Consider the following 20,041-nt stretch of genomic DNA (forward strand, 5'->3'; position numbering starts at 1 on the left):
TTTTATGTAACCACTTACCCTATTCTGGGACGCAGGGGCGGCTGGAGCCTATCCGAGCTGACATTGGGCGAGATGCGGGGTACATCCTGGAGAGGCCGCCCGACTGTCACAGGACTGACACGTAGAGAAGGACAACCATCATGCTCAGTCTTTGGACTATGGGATGAAGGAAGATGCAAACTCCACAAGTCACCTCGTGGACTTGAAAGCGGAAACTGGTAAACCACATCAGACAAAAATTATTATTCAGAGTATTTTTATACATCTTAAAACATGAGTTCAAATGCAATCAGGAATACAAAAGAAAAAACAAGTGAGAGTAACTGGAAGTAACTTTATTTTAGTTTCAGCAGGATTTATGAACATACAAATGTGTGCAGAGAGGTAGTGGCAGCAATTTGTCTCATTTAACTCTCCCTCCACAGGCGTCAGACTTGGACGAGTTCAGCGTGGAGCCAACAGAGAGTGCAAATCATCACAGTGTAGCAAAACATCAAACGTCAGTTTATCTCATCTGAAGAAATTCCCTCATTTAGTTCAAGGAAAACTGGGGGAGGCCTGCTCATGTACAAAGCATTGCAAGGCTTTCAAACACACCTATGAAGTTAAACAAAAAGACTTAAACCGATTTAAGAGTCCACACTGACCCAATCAGGAAAGAAATACCCAGAGATGAAGTTAAATCAAAATGTTTCCAGTTTAAAAATATCTTGAGATATAGTTGTTTTGATATGTGTGACTTTGCCCAGTGCTGTAACTGCCAGAAGTCTGATTCATAATCAATAATCACTGAAAAGACTAAATACCATCAATCAAGGTATTGCCACATGATTGCATGAAGCAGCCTTTTCCATTGGATATAAAAACAATACTGTGGTGTCACTAATATTTGGAGTAACCTGTGTGATAAATTTACAAAAAAAATGTCTGTTGATAATATTTTCATGTATCTATGATTTGTATTAAAAAAACTGTATAAAATGGATGTGTACAAAGTCCCTCATTTATGGTTCCCTAAAACCCTCATTGAGCCAGGAGTTTGTGTATTCAACCATGAATAAATAAAGAAAAACATCCTGGCAATCCTCACTTCATATACTCGGATTTGATTATCATTTAAAAAAAAAGTAAATATATTTTATTTAACTGAATGATATAAAAAAATTATATTCAGATACTGTATGTAATTTTAACATATTTGATAGGCATAAAAAAAAGTCAGCGTTAATAACCTCATATTGTTCACAAAAGGCAGTACTGGTTGCATTGTTTTACAGTGCATTAAAGAGTGCGTTTTCAAGTTTGCTAACGCTAGGATAATCATGTGTAATCTGTTAACAAAGTCAAATCCCCTCAGAGTAAAAAAGGACAAATTTACATAAGACTTAATGTGGGAAATGCAAAAATTAAACAGTATATACATTTAATTTCTACGGGACGGTCTAAAACATAGAGACTTTTATGATTTCATCCATTGTTCTCAGAGGTGCTCCAATAATACTGAGTGAATAAGATTGAGACTGTACCCGGAATTTATCACACAGATGTTTTTGGTGTAATATCTACAGTTTTTTTTTTAAAAAAAAAAGCACATGGCACAGATCTCCAGCTATTTGGTCCAACAGTGATGCATATAAAGTAGCTTTATCTCCCACCTCAGAGTTCATTTACAAAGTAAATGTCGACAAGATGTTGTCCTGACTTGAGGAGCGCTTGTACCCCAGTGATGAGCTGAAGTACGTCTCCCCGTCGGTGCTGATGTCATCATCGTCGTCATCCTCCAGCGTGTTGAGCAGTGGAGCAGAGTTGCCCTTACGCCTGGATGACGCAGAGTAATATGAGAACTAGGACACTGAGAATGTCTGTGTGTCTCGTCTGTTAAGAATTACAATTTTGCAAATGAATAATCAGATGTTGTTTTGAGTGGTTTACCTGATCTCGCTGCGCAGAGCTTTGAGCTGACTCTGGAGCTGCTCGTTGACCTCCTGCTGCTCGTCCAGGTCTCTCTGCAGCTTCTTCTTGCTGTGCTCAAGTCTGTCGATCTCCTCTTCAGCCTCGTCCATCTGACGCTTCAAGGCCTTTAGACGCAGATTCAACTTTAAGAACAAACACACATGGGGTTAGAAGGGTTCGTGGCTTTTAACTTAATTTAGATTCTGTAGTAAACTGAGTTTAAAGCCCCACCCCAGTGTTCTTTGGCACTTCTGTAATATTTCATTCATGACCGTGTTGATAAGCCACACTGTTCTCCAAATATTTTTTGACAAGTTACTTAATTTTGTGCAAAAATTTAAAAAAAGAAAGTTGATGTAGACAACATTACTGTGAGCTAGTGAGTCAACTTATCTATCAGATATTTGAAGACATCATGGATGCGGACTGCTGGAGGAGCAGATGTGCTGCGTAAGGTACCTTTTTATTGGCTATGCCTGATATGCACCTACAGTTTAGGGTTGTTTAAATAATAGGCAAACAAGATGGTGAGCTTTCATTTTGGAATTGTTCCTTCAGTTTTTGGAGCCAGCACAATGCTGTGAAACTCCAACAGTAAAGGATAAAGCAAACCACCAGCTGGCACTGGCAAAATAAATGCCAACACGGTGATCAAGTCCCTAAAATAGAAGCCCTGTTTGATTACAAAGTAGTCGATAAACAGTATGGCCAATGTACTGGACAAGGATACTGATACATTGACAGGAAATATTGACTTAAAATTAACGTATTTCATTAACTTGTTGTCTGTGTTACAGAAAGTAGCAAACAAACAAGTGGCCCATGTTGACTGTCAGATAAATAATTAAACTAAGCAGTCATCATTCAGAAGTAACTGGAGTCCAGCTAATGTTAGATTCATGTTTTTTCATATTTCCTTCAGGTAAGCGAGGTGGAGCAAAATCCTCCAGCTCATAACTTAAGTTACAGCGACCATGGTAATGGACTAAGTCTGACTGCTAACCACACCCCCATTCTGTTTTAAAAAAATAGGAAGTAAAACGGTCTGGAGCCAGGTTGTAATGACTATTAGTCTGAGAATGGGAATGTGTATTACATACCTGGTCCTTTTGATCTTGTAAGGAGTTATGTTCTTCTTCACCTTGCATCATCATCTCTTTTACCTTCCTCTCTAGCCTGCGGTTCACCAGCTGCAGGTTGGCACGCTCCCTGAAATATGTGCAACACAATGCATCATACTGAATTTGTAACAAGTGCAACATCACTCTGACTTGCATGCATCGTTTAATGTACAGAATTAAGAGCTGGTCAGATTCTCAACTTACAACCAGAGTTGGATTTTTCCTCTGAAGAAAATAACTTAAAGTCGCAGTAGAGTCCCGATTTAATTTAAATTAAAAGTCTAGTCCTGATCTCCTGTATAAGCTTCAACACTGTGAGCTCAATCTATCAGTGTCTAAGTATGAACTCTAACTTTTGTCTGGAGCCTTGAAGTCACTGTCATACCAACCTAATGAGCCTTTTCAGTCATCTTTCCCCTCTAAAACTTTCCTCCTCCATCACCCTGAACACAACACACCTCATCTCTATTCCCAATCGGCAACCTTCATCTCACCTCTCCTCCCCCTCCAGCCTCTCCTCCAGCTCCTGTATGCGATTCTCCAGCTGGGCCACCAGGCCCTCTTTGTTGGACTTGTGGGAGCTCTCTAAATGAGCCACTCTGCTCTTCAGGTCTTTGGTCTGGAGAGGTCACAAAGAGAGGGAGTGAGGCACATAACTGGGAGCATGTCACAATGTAAGTGTCTCAAAAATATGAATTGGAAATTGATGTGATTGATGGATGCTATCAAATGAAAATGATGAAAAGACATATGAATGAAATGAGTTGTTGCTTTGTTGTGAGATGTTTTGAGTAACACTGTGTGAAGTAGTTTTCCTCCAGACAGGAGAGTGTGTACCTGTCTCTCCAGAGCCATCTTGTCACACTCCAGGTCCTGTCTGCTAGCCCTCTCCTGCAGGACTTCCATCCTCATCTGCTCCACCTGTCAAGCCGAGTCCAGACACTGTCATCGCTACAGTCCCTCACAGTCTGACGACAATTATTATCAGACACTGTCTGAGTCGCACTAATAACAGAAACCGCTGTAGTGACTCAAAATGCTAAACAATAGAGTTGATGCTGAAAGCGCCACAGTTAATTGCTGAGCTTGACTTTCTTGTTTGGCTGCATTTTACCTTTTGTTGAAATGTCATCTGTTAGTGACACAGGGTTGGCATTGTAGTAGAAAAAAAAAACAAATCAATGACAGTAGTTTCTGCAAAGAAAATATTGCTTTTGGCTTTAAGATTATACCTATAAAATATTAGATTTTAAACCTTTTCCTTTAAGGGGTGTGTGATTATACAAAATGAAAGGAAATACAATTATCGAATTTCTTGCAGAGAGATAAAATCAATACCAGCGCAGTGTCTGTATGGAAAATATGAAGGTACTACCAGCAGCCGGTTAGCTAAGCTTAGCATAACGACTGGAAACAGTGGGAGACAGTTGCCGTGGTTCTGTCCAAAATCTAGTTTGTATAAAAACAAGTGTAAAAATGGTACAAAAAACTAATGGCTGCTAGAAACTTGCAACGAGGACAAGCAATTGTCTGCTGTGTTTCTACACTGCGTTCAGAGATAACAAATTATTTGCGTGGCCACTGAAAACCTGTGCAAGCACCCTTTTTTTTAAAAAACACAGACACTTTATCAAAAGGGAATTAATAAAGAATTGTACTGATGAACAAAATGAATGCTAGCACTGGTATCAACAAAATCGTATCAGTTCCAATCCCTAAAGATTTGCTCATTGAACAGTAAGAAAGTCAATACCTGGATGCAGATTCCCCAAAATGTCAAACTGCTCCTTTAAAACTAATCTAATGTCATCATATATCCACTCACTGAACACAAAATGAACTCAGAGAGGCCTTACTGCATGAACGTGACTGCTCAGTGATAACCTGGTTCAAAAGAAGAGGATGAAAAGTAATCGATACAGCAGTGATGGTTCTTTCTTTGTGAGAGGCGCTTAGAATTGGTGATATTTTATGCCAATTAGTGGGTGACAGTGGGCTGCTCTGATGAACGATGGCCCCTATAACTGGTGCACCCGGCACAGTGCTTGAGGGAGCTGAATCAGCAGACTGGAACATACAGCGAAACTAATCTGCTTTGTGAAAGACGGCAGGAGAGGAGAGGGGAGATTACTCTCATTTAGACAGGAGAGGAGCACCTGGTGCCAGGAGAGACGCAGGTGTTCTTCCTGCTGCCTCTGCTGCAACCCCGCCACCCCTCCATCCCATAGCCATACATCCCCCCTCTCCTCCCCACAGACGTTAGAGCACACACCAGCACATACCCACATGCATGTGTGTGTGTGTTTCTATGTGTGTGTGCACGGACAAACACACACCACAAGCACTCAACCAACTCCACTCTGACTGCACAAAGCTCGAGAGTTGCCTTGACAACCGACCTCAGCCTCATGCTGAACCAATGCCACTTTGTCACAACGCCACTCTTTTCTCCCGGCCAAGAATTTTTTAAAAGGGAAACCATTTAAGGAGATTTTAAATACTCTACTCAACCACACTAAGCCTCTATTGATGCTGCTGCACACAATAATTGAAAATTTTGGTCACAACCTTTGAATCTGAGAGGAACCTGTAGCCAAGTCTTTGGATCTCACAGTTTTACAATGAATATTACAAGGACAGTTCAGACTTTTTGATGTGGAGTTGTATGAGGTACTTGTCCGAAGTCAGTATATTACCTACAGTATAAGTCAGTCGGCACGCAACCAATTTGGAGAGTCCATAACAGAAGCTACGAAATGAACTTCTGTGGACGGGGTCAACAACAAAACTGTTTTCTTTGGGGGATTCTTTAGATTTTTTTTTGGCTTTTCATGCCTCTATTAAATACAGTTAGCTGCTTACTTCTTGGAAAGAGCTGGACAGGTTAAGAGGTAAAAATATACTCTCAATATAGCCTACACTTAAAATTAATATTAGGCAGGACTTCTTGTAAGTGTCTAAAATAAGATTTGTTGTTGACTCCATCCACAGCAGTGCATTGCTTGGCTTCCAAGTCAGACTCCAGCCTGCTTTTCCAAAAAAAAAAATGTATTGGCATCTACTGAACGTAATACACTGACTGACACATGAGTACCTCATACAACCCCACTTCAAAAAATCTGAGCTATCCCTTTAAAGAGATGCAAAGTTCTCAAACTCCAACCATGAGACCTATACCTTTGCATAAAATCATCAGGGTTGCAATAAAGCAGTTTTATTTCAAAAACTCCAGAACCCACATCCTCCCTCTGATTAGTAAGCACTCTCCCACGAACAAACAACAATCCTAAAAGCACATGTACTTTATCTAAATCTTACTTCACAGTGTCTCTGTCAGCAGCTTTATCAGGAAGGAAGGAAAACTGGAGCATTTGCTTGCGAGGGTATGAAAACTGACTTAAAGCACAAGAACTGGATTTGTTCTCTAGATGAAGTTACCGAGTGTAATTTCCAAGTGAACTCCACAACCTGAAAACTTGAGACATTTGGCAGCTCGTGTATTTTGGCTCGAGCCGCGCATTAAGAGGGGTCTTTTGTGACTGATGCATGAAAATTGGATAGACGCTCTTAGACCACGCTGGCAGGCCGCCAACCTGAATGATTATGCAAGATCATCTTACAAAGCAATAACACGTCCACTTTATCCACACCAGAAATAAACTGGGAATTTTGCAGTGTGGCTATTATGTTAATACACACACACACATTTGAGAGTGTGTATGTGCACTAAAACACTGATACAACCAATTAAACTGCATATATTAATCATGCGAACTGACTCTTTCAAGACTGTATTTGAGAGTTGAAATTGTTTAGTGGAGATCATGTTTGTTTCACTCAGAGGTTAGTGGTTGCGGTCATGATGTTAGAGGTGGAAGACAAAGCAACAGTAGATCTGGATATCATTTACAGGTTGAGATGGAACAGAGACACGTCTGTGTGAACTAAGTGAACATGGACAGCAGGTCACTGACACAGGTGAGCACTGATAATGACAATGTGTTGAGTGTGTGTGTGTCTGTGTGTGTGGGGTACCTGCTCTCTTCCTCTGTCTATCCTGTCCATCAGCTGGTCTCCACTCTGACGCTCCTCCTCCAGGTCCAACTCCAGCTGAGCGATCCGGTCCTACAAGACGAAGCCATTACATGCGTACGGTCAGTGAGCATTGCTATCGAAATCAGTTCTCTATAAACAATCAGTAATAACTGAGGTTTAATATGGCCTTCTGCTATGATAAAACCTTTATTAGTGGCTTTATTTGACATAATCACGTACCTCCATGAGTTTGATGTGTCGAGCTTTGTCATCTTTAGCGTTGGCCTTTTTCTCTGCCTCCTCCTCCAGGCCACGAACCTTTTCCTCCAGCGTCTTCTCCGTAAGCACGGCCTCATCTCGCTCCCTCTGACACTGTCGCAGTTCCTCCTCCCGGTGTGACAACTAAAACAAAATGAGTCAACATATTTCGAAACTTGAAATATTACTGAAACTTCACTGCTTCCTAACATATTTTTGTCCTGTGTGTATAACTGGATTAACGGCCAGATGTATAAACAATGTGTATGCACAAAATCTTTTCCTACACCTTGTCACTGCATATAAATTGGGGTTTACAAGGAAAGAATGTATGCACTTCATGCAGACTTCAGATCAGGCATGAACATGGTTTTAACGGAAATTAAATGATAAAGAGAAGTCTGAGGGTAAGTTGAGAGACGGGCACCAGCCTTTTCAGGTTGTTTGCCAATGTCACTGATTGTGTTTATTTTAGCAGGCTGCACCGTGTTCTGTAAAATGTCGATAAAAAATGCATTTATAAATGTAATTTTAAATTGTTTGAGTGATGAATCTCATTCATTCATTTTCTGTAGCCGCTTTGTCCTTGCAAGGGTCGAGGGGGGCTGGAGTCAATCCCAGCTGTCATCGGGTGGAAGGCGGGGCACACCCTGGACAGGTCGCCAGACTATTGCAGGGCCGTCAGACAACCTTTCACACCCACTGTCACACCTAAGGGCAATTTAGAGTCCCCAATTAACCTGACCTGCATGTCTGGAATGTGGGAGGAAGCCGGAGACCCTGTAGAGAACCCACGCAGACACGAGGAGAACATGCAAACTCCACACACGAACTCCAACCCGGGTTCGAACCAGGGACCCTCTTGCTGTGAGCACTTTGTGAAGCCAACATGAGTGCTAGTTCTGTCCTTGTACACAAACACACACTAACAGTCATCAATCTACAGAGTTTTCTGCATCTGGGCCCATATATTTTTACAGATGTTGGAGATCAGTGAAGCTTGTCTAATAGGGGTTTAGTGGCTCATTTAAGGACCCTCAGCATGGCAACAAATACTTTTTTAAAGTCCATCTCCCTGTTCAATATGTCATCTCAGTTCTCATCTTAAGTAGCATAAGTATCTTGAGTATCAGCTGTAGTGATGACCAACAATTTAGTTGCTGCTTAGGGAAATTATTGTGTGGTTCTCCTGAGTGACTAATGAATCCAGTGCAGCTAGAGTTTCCCCCTGTGTTTGTTCACCCGCAGTGCCCCCCACAGCTGGAAAATTGCCCCCATTGCTTAATAAGACAATGAAAATACATCATCTGCCCTTATGTCTCACCCAGAACAAGTATTTGGCCATTAGTGTGGAATTATTCCATACTTCATCATGTAAATACTTGAGACCCAATTTAAGCCATGGAGCTAAAGCTGAGCATAAACTTAGTAATAAGTGTAATGGGATAATCCTCCAACATCTCTCAGACCCTGAAGAGCAATAAGCAGGTTAAAAATAAATAAATTACTCTAATAATGAATTAATAAGATAGATCTGGGGAGTAAATCCTGCTGCTGCTGTTTTTACCTTGCCTTCTTTGATAGGTCTCTCTTGAAAAGAACTACTTTTAAACAAGCACAAATGTGCCCTACAGTTGTAATTTTAGTGATAGTCTGCCAAATTCACATGGGTGGAGACGGACGGGGCATTTGAGAGCAGCTGGAAAAGTGGACTTACTAGGCCCAGTCGAGAGCAATCAGTTTCTCAGGAGAGGTGGAGGAGGAGGATGTGAATCCTGCCAGCACAGCTTTCAAAACAATGATATCACAACACATCCTCCTCTTCCTGTGCACCAGCTGGACAAAGATACATCAGCATGGATGTAGACAGGGAAAAAAAAAGGATGCTGACCATGTCCTGACATACAAACGTAACTCACCCAACACATGTACCATTGAGAGCCCACATCACGGACATCCAGATCAGTGAATCAGTCAAATAGAGCAGCAAAATTCATGACATATTCCAGAGAAGGAAATGTCAATGTTTTTTTTTTCTTTGCTAGAAAGCCTCTTGAGCTCAAAAGGTATAGCCTGCCAAAACCTCTATTAAAAAGGTGCCCAGTGGAGCTACAAGTTCATTACAAACAGACACGGTTCTGTTTACAGTGTTGGAGATAGGGTACTTTGTGTGCATCCTTAAGGCCTGAAAAAAAACATACTGAATGCATTTTCTAACTAAGAAAACAATTGCAAACTGCTTTTTTAATGTTTTGAAAGCTACAGTGTTTACTGTCACCTTCCTTTATCAGCACATGGTCTGCCTTTGGGGCACATTACCTCTCACAACTGTGCAATTAACAGCACTTTATGACATTACCGTTGATTGTGCAGTAATGTCAAATTGCATTACCTCACAGCATCACTAGCAGATAAAAACTTGTTTTGTTGTTTGTTAAAAACTCTTTTTTTATATGACCACATCTCATCTGAAACACATTCCACTCCTATTATGTTTTGCGTCAGATCTCTTGTTTGATTCTACTTTAAATCTTGTCTAGCCTCAATTCAGCATTACTGTTTGGCTTTTATACTTAAATTGCCTCTGCAAGAAACCAGTCTTGCTTCTCCTTTGCCTTGTTAGTCAAAGAACCTTGTAAACTCTGTTTTTAAAGGTGCTATATAAATAAAGTTATTCTCATTATTATTATTATTATGATTATTATTATTATTATTACTCCCAGTGTCTGTATTACTCCTTTGTTGCTATGATCCTTTTCTCCCTAAACTACATTATATCTCACAATGTCCTCAGCATTTCTGCTTTTGCTGAACTTATAACTGTTTTTGTGCAGTCACTGTAAGAACAATCTCAACCGTCCTGCCCTATTAAATAAATGTTTGATAAATACATGTAACAACAAAGGCAAACCTCTTCTAACATAACTGATCTACATTCATCTGTTCTTACTTTTAACAAAAACATTCTTTACATTCCAAAGTGCTGATGAGGATAAATTGCTTGAATGCAAACAACGCAGAGCGGTCATAAGTTTCGACATTATGGTGTTGTGGCCACCCATCAAAGGAGTTCTCCACATGTCCCTTTTAATTTTAACTTTGAGTGTAAACATTCATTTAAATAAAGAAGAGAGGTTTTCTACAGCTTTACTCAGCTCAGCTGCTTTACTTTTATACTCCATTTTGGGTTTGAGAGGGCAACAGGGAGCAGAAATACCTAAGTGATGGCATCACTCTCTGAGAGGAGAGGATGATGTTGGTGAGAGGGGTCAAACTGGTTGAGTGAGAACAATGGCTCATCATCTGCTGTTCTGCGTTTGAGGGCTGGGTTGGGCTGACTAATGATGGCCTTGATCTGACCACTCTCACCATGAAAGTGGTGTCAGCATTCAAATCTGTGACTCGATGTTGGACAGCATATTACGTTAGATGGGGCTGACGTAGTGCACTGTACCTCTTCTTGCAGGGTTTTGGTAGCCAGCAGACACTTGTCCAGCTCCTGTCCTCGCTCCTTCAGAAGCCTCTGCAGGTCTGTCAGCTCCCGCCGATTGTTTTCTTTATAAATATTAATCTGCTCCTGGAGCTCCAAAGTTGACGACTGTGACGCCTCAACGATATCATTCATCTGCAGGTACAGTGACATAGAGAGAGAAACATCAGAAAAAAAGCACAGTTATTTCTGCACTGATGGAGACCAAGAGCTGTCAAAATCAGCATTTGAAACCAACACGATTGACTAAATAAAACTATTAACATACCCTTCCTCCTAGCTCTAACCAACAGTGGCTAAAGAGCAGTTTATTTTCTGTGACCAGTTTTACTTTTTATTTTCAGAAACAAAACAGGGTTCTTGTGAAACTAAAGGAGCAGTTGGCCTCTGCGTTGTGTAAAGGGCCAGTTCACCATAAAATTAAAAAGAAATACTTTTATCACCTGCTATTAATCAGTTTAGATTGTTTCAGTGTGAGTTGCTGAGTGCTTGGAGATATCAGCCGAAGAGATTTCTGCCTCTCTTGAATATAACAGAAGCTTGTGGTGCTCACAGCCTTAAAAAAAGTGTGCAAGTGTAGAAAGGAAATAGTTCCTTAATTAACTGCTAACAGCAAGATCTGTGGATTATCTTTATTTTTATCTCTGGAAAGAGACATTGCTTTTGATTTTTTCAAGTATATTTTTTTGGCGCTTTGAGCACCACAAGGTGAGTGCCATCTAGTTCCATTATATTGGAGAGAAGGCAGACATCTCTATGGCTGATATCTTTAATACTCGGCAACTCACAAAAAAATAATCTAGACTGATAAATAGCACTGTAAGAAGAATAACATATAATTTTGATTTTGAGGTGAACTGTCCCTTTAAACTCATTTTCGTACGCTCACTTCTTTCTGAAGTTTCTCCACTGTGCGGTCCAGCAGCCTCCTCTCATCCTCCATGTCGTTCTTCATGTTCTTGAACTTCTCCTTCTGAATCCTCTCCTCTTGTAACCTCTCCTCCATGTCCTTGTGTTCAATGCTCAGTTTGGAAAAGTTCCTCTATAGAAGGACACAATATTATAGATGTCAAACTGGTGTTGTGATAAACATTTCTCTACATACAGTGTGGCGCAGTGTTGTTAATCTCACCTGAACATCCTCCAACCGAACGGTCAATGCTCGATTGGCACGCGACATCTCCTCTGCTTGTTCCTTTATTTCAGCTAGAGATTCTTCCATTTGATTTTTCTCTCTCTGTTAAGGAAATATAGTTGCATATAAGACTATCATGTCGTATAATATGCCACAGTGGCAGAGCTAAACCAGCAGTAAAATAAAAGTGGCAACAGTTCTGTGACTCTCTCTTCCGGCATCTTGACTCCTCACCTCCAGTCGGCCGGCTCTGTCCCCCTGCCTGCTCTCCTGTAGCTTGGCCTCATCGATGATGCGGTTGAGTTTGGCCACCTCATTTTCCAGCTCCTGTGCCCGTCTGCGCAGCCGCTCAGTCTCAAGGGTCAGTCGTCCTGCTTGGCCCTCCACTGCACCCTTGGCTGCCTCCACTTCAGCCTTCTCACGGACCACTGCTGCGCTGCTCTGCAGATCAGAACAAGACACGAGGCTTCAGTTCAAAGGAAGCAGAAGTCTGTGACACTCAGCAAAGAGTGGAACAACGATGCATGATGGAACATTTGAGACGCTCTCAAACGCCTCACAACAAAAAGCTTTTTGAAGTGCTTAGTTTTCAGTGAACTTTTGTTGCTGTGGAGACACAGAATAACAATGTCCTCTGTCATTTCCTCTTACTTCATAATAGAACACAAATGAAGGAAACTACATCTGAGCTTTCATCAGCCTTTGTCGATTTAGGGCCTAATAAATAAGCAGCCTAGCAAGGCAGATCGGCTTGTCTCCAGTGTCACTTGATTCGGTTTTCCCTTCTGACACACTGCTGCGAGCTGGCTTTTTAGACAAGTGGTGTGACCAGCGCCAGCAGTGGCAGGGACAGCATAAACAGGGAGTCTGGTGAGCCCTCCCCATAACCAAATTTCTGAATGAAGAGTGTGGTTTGGCTCTGACATACGAGGGTGGAGTACTGTGCAGGAGAAAACAAGTGGGAGACAGACAAATACATGTCTGTGTGACAGGAGACAAAGTCAACTGACAACAACCACGCGACTCAATCAGTATGACAGATAACTGGTTTTCAGTTGCGATGACACCCTTCCATTGAACGACAGCATCGGTAGACGCTGTTTGTTTGAGAACAGGATTTTTTTTTAAATGGAGATGGAATGTTAGGAAACTGGTTTGGCAATTTCCTGTTTATCACAGCCAAGTGAGGGACAACACTACAGAGGACATCTCTAAAATCTATAGCCTCTGTTTAACAGAGTTGAAAACTGAAGTGAAAAATTTAATTAAATAAACGCTTGAGGTGTGAGGATGTGTCAATGAGTACATAAAGTTCAACACCGTATTTCTGCACAGGCAGGTTTCTCTCTCTGACATCCAAGCGCTTTTTACGGCATGTGTGCATGCCCAAAAGCATGAAAGTATACACACACACACTTATACACACCCTTCTTCTGTGAAGAACCAACTGACTGAGTTGTGACCCAGCTGGTGAAACACTGATGAAAGATGGCACAGAAAAATGCATAAATACAAACAGTGGAACTAAAAACTACAGTAGTTTGTTATTCTCGAGCAGCACCTGGTTATAGTGCAGTAAAGAACGCACCATCCTATGAAATTACATCACAATCAGCAGAAAGAGGGAAGCATGAAATATGGGCTACTTTGACACTGATATAGCAGGAAAACCTTCACATGTCCATTTTAAAGAGCACAAATGAACAACTTATCAGAGCAAATTTTAGATGTCATGCAACTGCTGCAGGCAAAAGTGTGTAGTTTTGTGAACTGAAACACTGCAGTTAGTTTCACTGGATATTTGAAGGAGGATTCTGAGGCAGTAACCTATTTACAAATTCAAAATGTAGTTTCTGCAGGAATCCAAAGTCTACCACTCTTCACCCCTTCATGCCTGTTGTGACTAAAGTGAAAGGCGCTCTTTGATCAGCTCGTCTTGTTGTCCTTGCGCATGAATATAGACACCTCCTGTACTAGAAAGGTGACGGGTGCCTCCCTGCTTCAGTGGCAGCAGGCCAGTCAGACCTGTTTCTCTACAGAGCCGTTCTAATCTCTGCCTGACTGGGTCGTTTACTTTGGTCAAAGGACCGAGGAGCCCCGTACAGACTCTATACTGCCAAACACAGAGATAAGACTGTTTCACCTTTCAAGATTAGCCAAACAAATGAGAATTCATGGTACATAACATAAAATATATGCCTTTATGGTAACTAAAACACAACTGCAAACATTGCAGATGCTATAAAAAAGAGGATACTGTAAATATGAGAAACAACCTCTCAGCACAATAAGGTATATTCCTAAGCACAACAAACTAGTCTCCACAACTACCACCAAGTTGAATCAATACCTCTCTTAAGCAGTTTAAAGAAAACATTACACTTTTCATTGTTCTGAAAATTTTCAGTTAACGACAAAAGTATTGATCAGATCTGTGTTTATATACAAAGATACATCCTTGACTTCTTCTGTGCTATCACTGTTTACCAGCTCCTTCGAAATTAAGTCTCAAATCCATTCAGAAACTACTAGACAGACTGACCATCTTCACCTTCCTTAATACAAAGGTAAACTGGGCACGACTCCCTCATTTATCATGGTGTACAGATATGAACAGCAAATCAAGAGCTCATTATTCTTATGACATTTTGGGAATTATCATCACATTTAATTCATGATGTCTATTTCTTTATTTCTTTGTGTGTGTGTGTGTGTGTGTGTGTGTGTGTGTGTGTGCATATACATTTCTTTTTTTTTCAGTTTCTATATTATATTAACTTACGTCTCCTTTTTTTGTGATTGTGTGTTTTTCTCATTGAGTTGAGGGAAGGTCCATTGCCTAAGTCTATGGCTTCTCCATACACATTTCTATTTTTTTTATTATCTAGAATAGAACGTGTGTGCAAGTTAAGAAATCTAAAAAATAATCAAAAAGTCATGTAGTGGTAACATCAAACCCCATTAAGGTTTTAGCTTTGTATCCCTTTATAAACGGGCACTGACTGGAAATACATTTGCAGTTTTCTGGACCAATTCATCGGCAGTTTGAGGCCCAGATGACCGGGTGGTCTCTTGTGTTATTTTGGGTTACAGCAGCTTCCTCATGCTGCTTTGTAAACTCACATATCAAAGTGTTGATTGTCAAAGGGGCTGGGTGGGATGTGGGGCTAAACACAGCATTCAATAATAAAGCACTGACAGTGTGTGTCAGTGCTCCATTTTAACAACAAACACAAGTTCAGCCCTCACACTTCCCTGCTTGTCCCACTTCCCACACTGGGTCACACTAGTTAAAAACACGGGCAAAGCCACCCAGCCAGAGAGAGAAGGACCCTGCTGCTGGCTCAGAGAGGAAGCGGGACGGGATGACGTTCTTCTTTTTCATAAGACTTTCCCTTCTGCAACACTCATTTATTTGGTGTGACGTTAACAAACCTTCATCATGACCTTACATAAAATCTGATATAAGTCGAAAGATCATCTTTTCTTAAACTGTAAGAAAAGAGGCTTCATTTGATTATATTCTTGTGCACTACAATAAGTTAATCATTCATTAAAGGTGTTAGAGCATTATTAAAGATTACCTAACAACCACTGAAGGATTAGTGCTAACAAAACAAACACTATATCAGCTATTAGACAATGATTTGTTTAATTTGTCCATTTAATACGATTCTTTATCACCTCTTTAAATACAAATTTACTAAAAAAGACAGACAACACAGTTAGTGTAGTATAATATCATAGAAAAATATGTGGTAAAATCATATCGCTAGTCCTTTTTTTCTTCCCTCTACCCTCAAACTCAAAGTTTGACGTGGGTCCTTGTGTGTACTCAAACTGTTTGACTAAAGTTGCACATTAACCAACTTTGTGCAGTCTTTGAAGTGTAGCACAAATGCTGAAATGAAGTATGCGTTCCAGGTCGTGTGCTCTGGTGAAATCTTGGCTCTCTCACTTATTCCGACCAAATAAGCTTCCAGTATAACAAAAGAGCTGATGGTCTAAAGAGGAATACAGCTGCAAGAAACCCGTGACAGAAATCAACAAACCAACCAGTGTGTAGATTGTTTTTTCTGCACTTGTTCATTTCATATTTCTGAGAACTGTTTTCTATAAATATCAGCAATATCAATTCCATTATCAAGTTGACAGGTAACATCATGACAACTAAAAAAACCTACTTTCATAAAAACATTTCAGGAACAAGTAACCAGGTTCAAATGCAACCCTATGAGACCCACTAAAAGTGAACAGACAGTTTCTCCACATTAAGACATTTTCCACAAAGCCCGAACATAGAGTTGTGCAGGGATGACGTTTATTTCACAGCCTGTTAATATTGCTTTGGTTCCCTGGACAAAAAGTCAATGGGTTTCTTCCATTAGATTTTGGATTATTGCAGAAAAAAAGGTCTGTGGCAAAAAAAAAAAAAGTTTATGTTACTTTATGTTACTTGTTCATAAAGATAATCTTAAGATAAGAGATAAGATAAGATAAGATAATGAACTAAAAGTAAAGTGCAAAATATAAGAACAAGCTTACAGTAAGGTTCAATCTCTACATAATAATCTTCACAAATGACCACCACTTTTTGGATTTTCGAAGCATAAAATGCAATTGGCAGAAGTACAAAGCAAACACTAGGCCAGAATTGAAATACACCAAGGTAAAATTACTTCAGTGTCTCCACCTGTAGAGCTGTGTTGAGCATGTGTACGTTCTGTAGTCTAATTTGGCCACAACTGCAACTGCCTTTTTAAAGACACGTTAAAGCTTCATGATTCAAATTGGGGCATTTACTGACATATTTTTATGTCGTATAACAAAATATAAAAGTCTCTTAAGCTAGTGTTAACCACAGACCTTATTTTAGTTTTGAAGACAAACATGTTGGAGGTATTTTTCCATATGTTTTCCTCCAGTCCACCATCTGGCTAAGTCTAACAATGAAAATATTGGTTTAAAAAAAACAACAACAGAATGGCGCACAATATAACATGCAGTGCAATAACATGTTTCAAATGCTACTGCAGCTGAAAAAACACACTAACTGTGATTTCCCTGACAAGAGAAGGGCCCACAGCGACACTAATAAATTGACTGGCGGATACCAAATGAAGCCTCTGCAAAAGTCTCATCAGGAGAATGTTGTATTTCAAATGTCCTTTGTCTTTATTACTACCTGTGAATTCCCTCCATCTTTCCTGTACCTCCTGTTGTCTATCTTCATTCACACACTTGTTCACAAATTTCATATATTACTGATATCTGTTTATTTAACTTTTTATCTGCGCACATCAAGCCAAACTTAACTGTATGATTCTCTCTTTTTCAGACTGAATGTTGCAAAAACATCTCCAAAACACCTCCACCTGACCCGACATGAAGCATCAACTGCTGTCTCTGTCACAAGCGTCTATAGACTTTAATAAGAACTATGATTCTTACATTCATGGGCCTGAACACAATGAAGATATTACAAATTCATGTTTTTTTAAGGAGAAGACGGGAGTAATTACCTTTTTTTCAGCTTCCCTGTTTCTAGTTGTCCTCTCATTGAAATAAATATTTTTATCTCACAACTTCCATCTTAACAAAGAGATAGCTCTGCACAAATGCAAAAATATGAATGGCAGGCTATATTTAGCCTTTTAACTCAGACAAGCGGCTATGTCAGTGTTGTAAGTATTTATCTTATGTTAATTGGCTACTTAAGTACTTCCTGTGTGTGTAGCAGGAGATAAAATGTCACCAGTCCTGTTTTTAATATCATGGTTTTGAGCTTTTTGACAGTTGAACGGATGTAGCCTTATTGTGTAGAATAAAAAAACTGTCTTTGTTGCCTTTGATGGAAAGATGCTAACCTGAACATGATATAACACAATAAAGCTGTCCAGGGTCATTTAGAGTACAGGTCATTTCCTGTATAGTATCACATTATCTAGGCTTAAACCTTATATCAGGAGAACAAATAAAAAACTTTTCTGGGAGTGTGGAAGCCTTAATTTGCTTTGCCAGCACGAAGTTTATGTAACAAATACAACAGCATTCCTTATTAAAGAAGGTATTGGACCTGAGGGAACAGAAGGCCTGTCATGGACTGAAAGGAAGGATTGAAGTCGAAATTAAAATGCGACAGCCGAGAAGCACTGGCATCTCTTTGGTCAAAAGAGGACGGTAATCAAATCTTGTCTTGTCCTCAGAGACATGGAAACAGAAACTAGCTTTTAAAAGAGTCTCTGTGCAGAGCCAAAGTTGGCATGAATGTGGTGTTCACTCATTTATTGTGTGTGACAGCCGCATTTGTGAGTCTGTGTTCACTGTTATCATAATGTTTATGCTGCTCTTTTGGCCAGGTTGCTGTTGAAAGAGAGAATTTTAATCGCAATGAGACTTTTTCGTTGAATAAAGGATATATATAAAGTACAACCTAACAAGGGTGTTTGGATATACTAATATAATATAACAGGACATCATAAAAACTTGATATACAGAAACAGTGATGTTTCTCATTAAACAATAAAAAGACTTGAATAAAGTAATGGGGGTTGCTACATTTTTTTGGTTTTGTTTTGTTTTGGTTTGTTGTTAAAATTCCCCTAAGTCCTCCCTAAAGTGTAACATTTGAGCCTTTGGGATTCAGCTGTTAATACCACAAACACTATATGTTGACAGCTACGCCCATAACTTCAATTGTCATATAAACAAGCATGACTGTAACAAGTGAAAATGTTGTGCATCAACACAGTACACCTACCTTGCACGTATAAAACTACCAATCCATCAGAAAAAGGTGAACCTGCTATCTGAAGTAATGAAAAACAGATCATTTTAACTAGTTTTCCCTCCCTGAGCATCAGCGCAATCACTAACTGCTTACATTCCAAATACTATGGGAACGCTTTCTGTAGTCAGTGCAAAATTATATCTAAAAGCAATAATTTATTTGGGGTTGGGGGTGGAGGATTCCTAGATATTAAAACATTCGGGATAATCTAATCTTAAGCCTTTTACATCTACAAAATAGTCTGTCAATCTATAAATCCATTCATTTGTCTAATGTCAAACTGTATCATGCAATATGGCAGCAGAATATACAGTGTAGAGCATCTCTCCAGATGTAGCACTTCTTAAGACTAATTACATTTCTTACAGAGTATTTATAAAAATTAAGAATGATAGTTGAGTTCAACTCTAGATTTTGGCTTTCAGGCTTCACAGTGCCAATTAAATCATGCTCCAACACTGTCCTGACTAAAAGCCAAGTCAAAGGCTGACTGAAGTCTCAGCAGAAAGACAAAGAAGGGAGAAAACCCTTATAACAGTTTTCCAGGCCAAAGGCCAAAAAAGACACAGTTTGAATAAACATGTGAGCAAGAGAAGGAACACCCAAATCCACATCCCACACAACAGTTTAAGTGGAGACAAATAAACTCAAACATGGAGATCTCAGCCCACGCTTTACACACTTACAGTGAAGGCCAAATTAATATACTGAACCATCAGCTGGCATAAGTACAAATACAAAGATCAAAATGTAATTTAAAATGCTAACAGACTGCCAGATTCTGATCCATGATTTAATGGTCACAGGGATTAAAGAGGGCAGAAAATCAAAAAAAAAATCTGAAAAACTATGTGTAAAAAATGAACAATGGCTTCCAACTTCACAAGAAATCAAACTAACTGCCTTTGAAAGCACTGCGTCATGAATGCAAACTCCCAGGTTTTAACCGCTAGTCTCAAATGTTCTTGCTCATCTCTATGGGAGATCAGAATATTCAGAATCAGCTTTAATGGCCACATAAGAGTGTAAACCTACAGGGAATTTGACTGTTTTTTGTTTTGTTTTTTGCTCTCAATGTACAAACCCAGACATGGCCAAAGTTAAAAACAAGAAAAGCTTAACAGGTAATCATAAACATTTGACTAAACACAGTAAACTTGACTCCTGCAAGTTGTTTTGGTAGATTAGGCTCCCACCACATCAGCGCTCACAGGCAGCGAGGTAAAGGAACAACAAACACTATAATCCAGCCGCTGCCT

The 20,041-nt window shown here is 39.9% G+C and overlaps 1 protein-coding gene across 1 annotated transcript in view; it reads right to left on the reverse strand.

Moving 5' to 3' along the window:
• Nucleotides 1–320: 320 nt before the first annotated feature.
• cgnl1 (cingulin-like 1) overlaps nucleotides 321–20,041 on the reverse strand; it is a 35,813-nt gene continuing 16,092 nt past the window's right edge. Inside the window, exons 9-19 of the mRNA XM_042493622.1 lie at nucleotides 12,227–12,433; nucleotides 11,990–12,094; nucleotides 11,747–11,899; nucleotides 10,822–10,992; nucleotides 7,350–7,511; nucleotides 7,110–7,199; nucleotides 3,912–3,995; nucleotides 3,569–3,693; nucleotides 3,054–3,162; nucleotides 1,933–2,096; nucleotides 321–1,818 (exon numbers count right to left, since the gene is read on the reverse strand). Of these exons, the coding sequence (XP_042349556.1) occupies nucleotides 1,668–1,818; nucleotides 1,933–2,096; nucleotides 3,054–3,162; nucleotides 3,569–3,693; nucleotides 3,912–3,995; nucleotides 7,110–7,199; nucleotides 7,350–7,511; nucleotides 10,822–10,992; nucleotides 11,747–11,899; nucleotides 11,990–12,094; nucleotides 12,227–12,433 (1,521 nt within the window). The 3' untranslated portion in view covers nucleotides 321–1,667. The remainder of the gene's footprint in view (nucleotides 1,819–1,932; nucleotides 2,097–3,053; nucleotides 3,163–3,568; nucleotides 3,694–3,911; nucleotides 3,996–7,109; nucleotides 7,200–7,349; nucleotides 7,512–10,821; nucleotides 10,993–11,746; nucleotides 11,900–11,989; nucleotides 12,095–12,226; nucleotides 12,434–20,041) is intronic.

Source organism: Plectropomus leopardus, chromosome 1, assembly GCF_008729295.1.
Source record: "Plectropomus leopardus isolate mb chromosome 1, YSFRI_Pleo_2.0, whole genome shotgun sequence".
NCBI lineage: Eukaryota > Metazoa > Chordata > Actinopteri > Perciformes > Serranidae > Plectropomus > Plectropomus leopardus.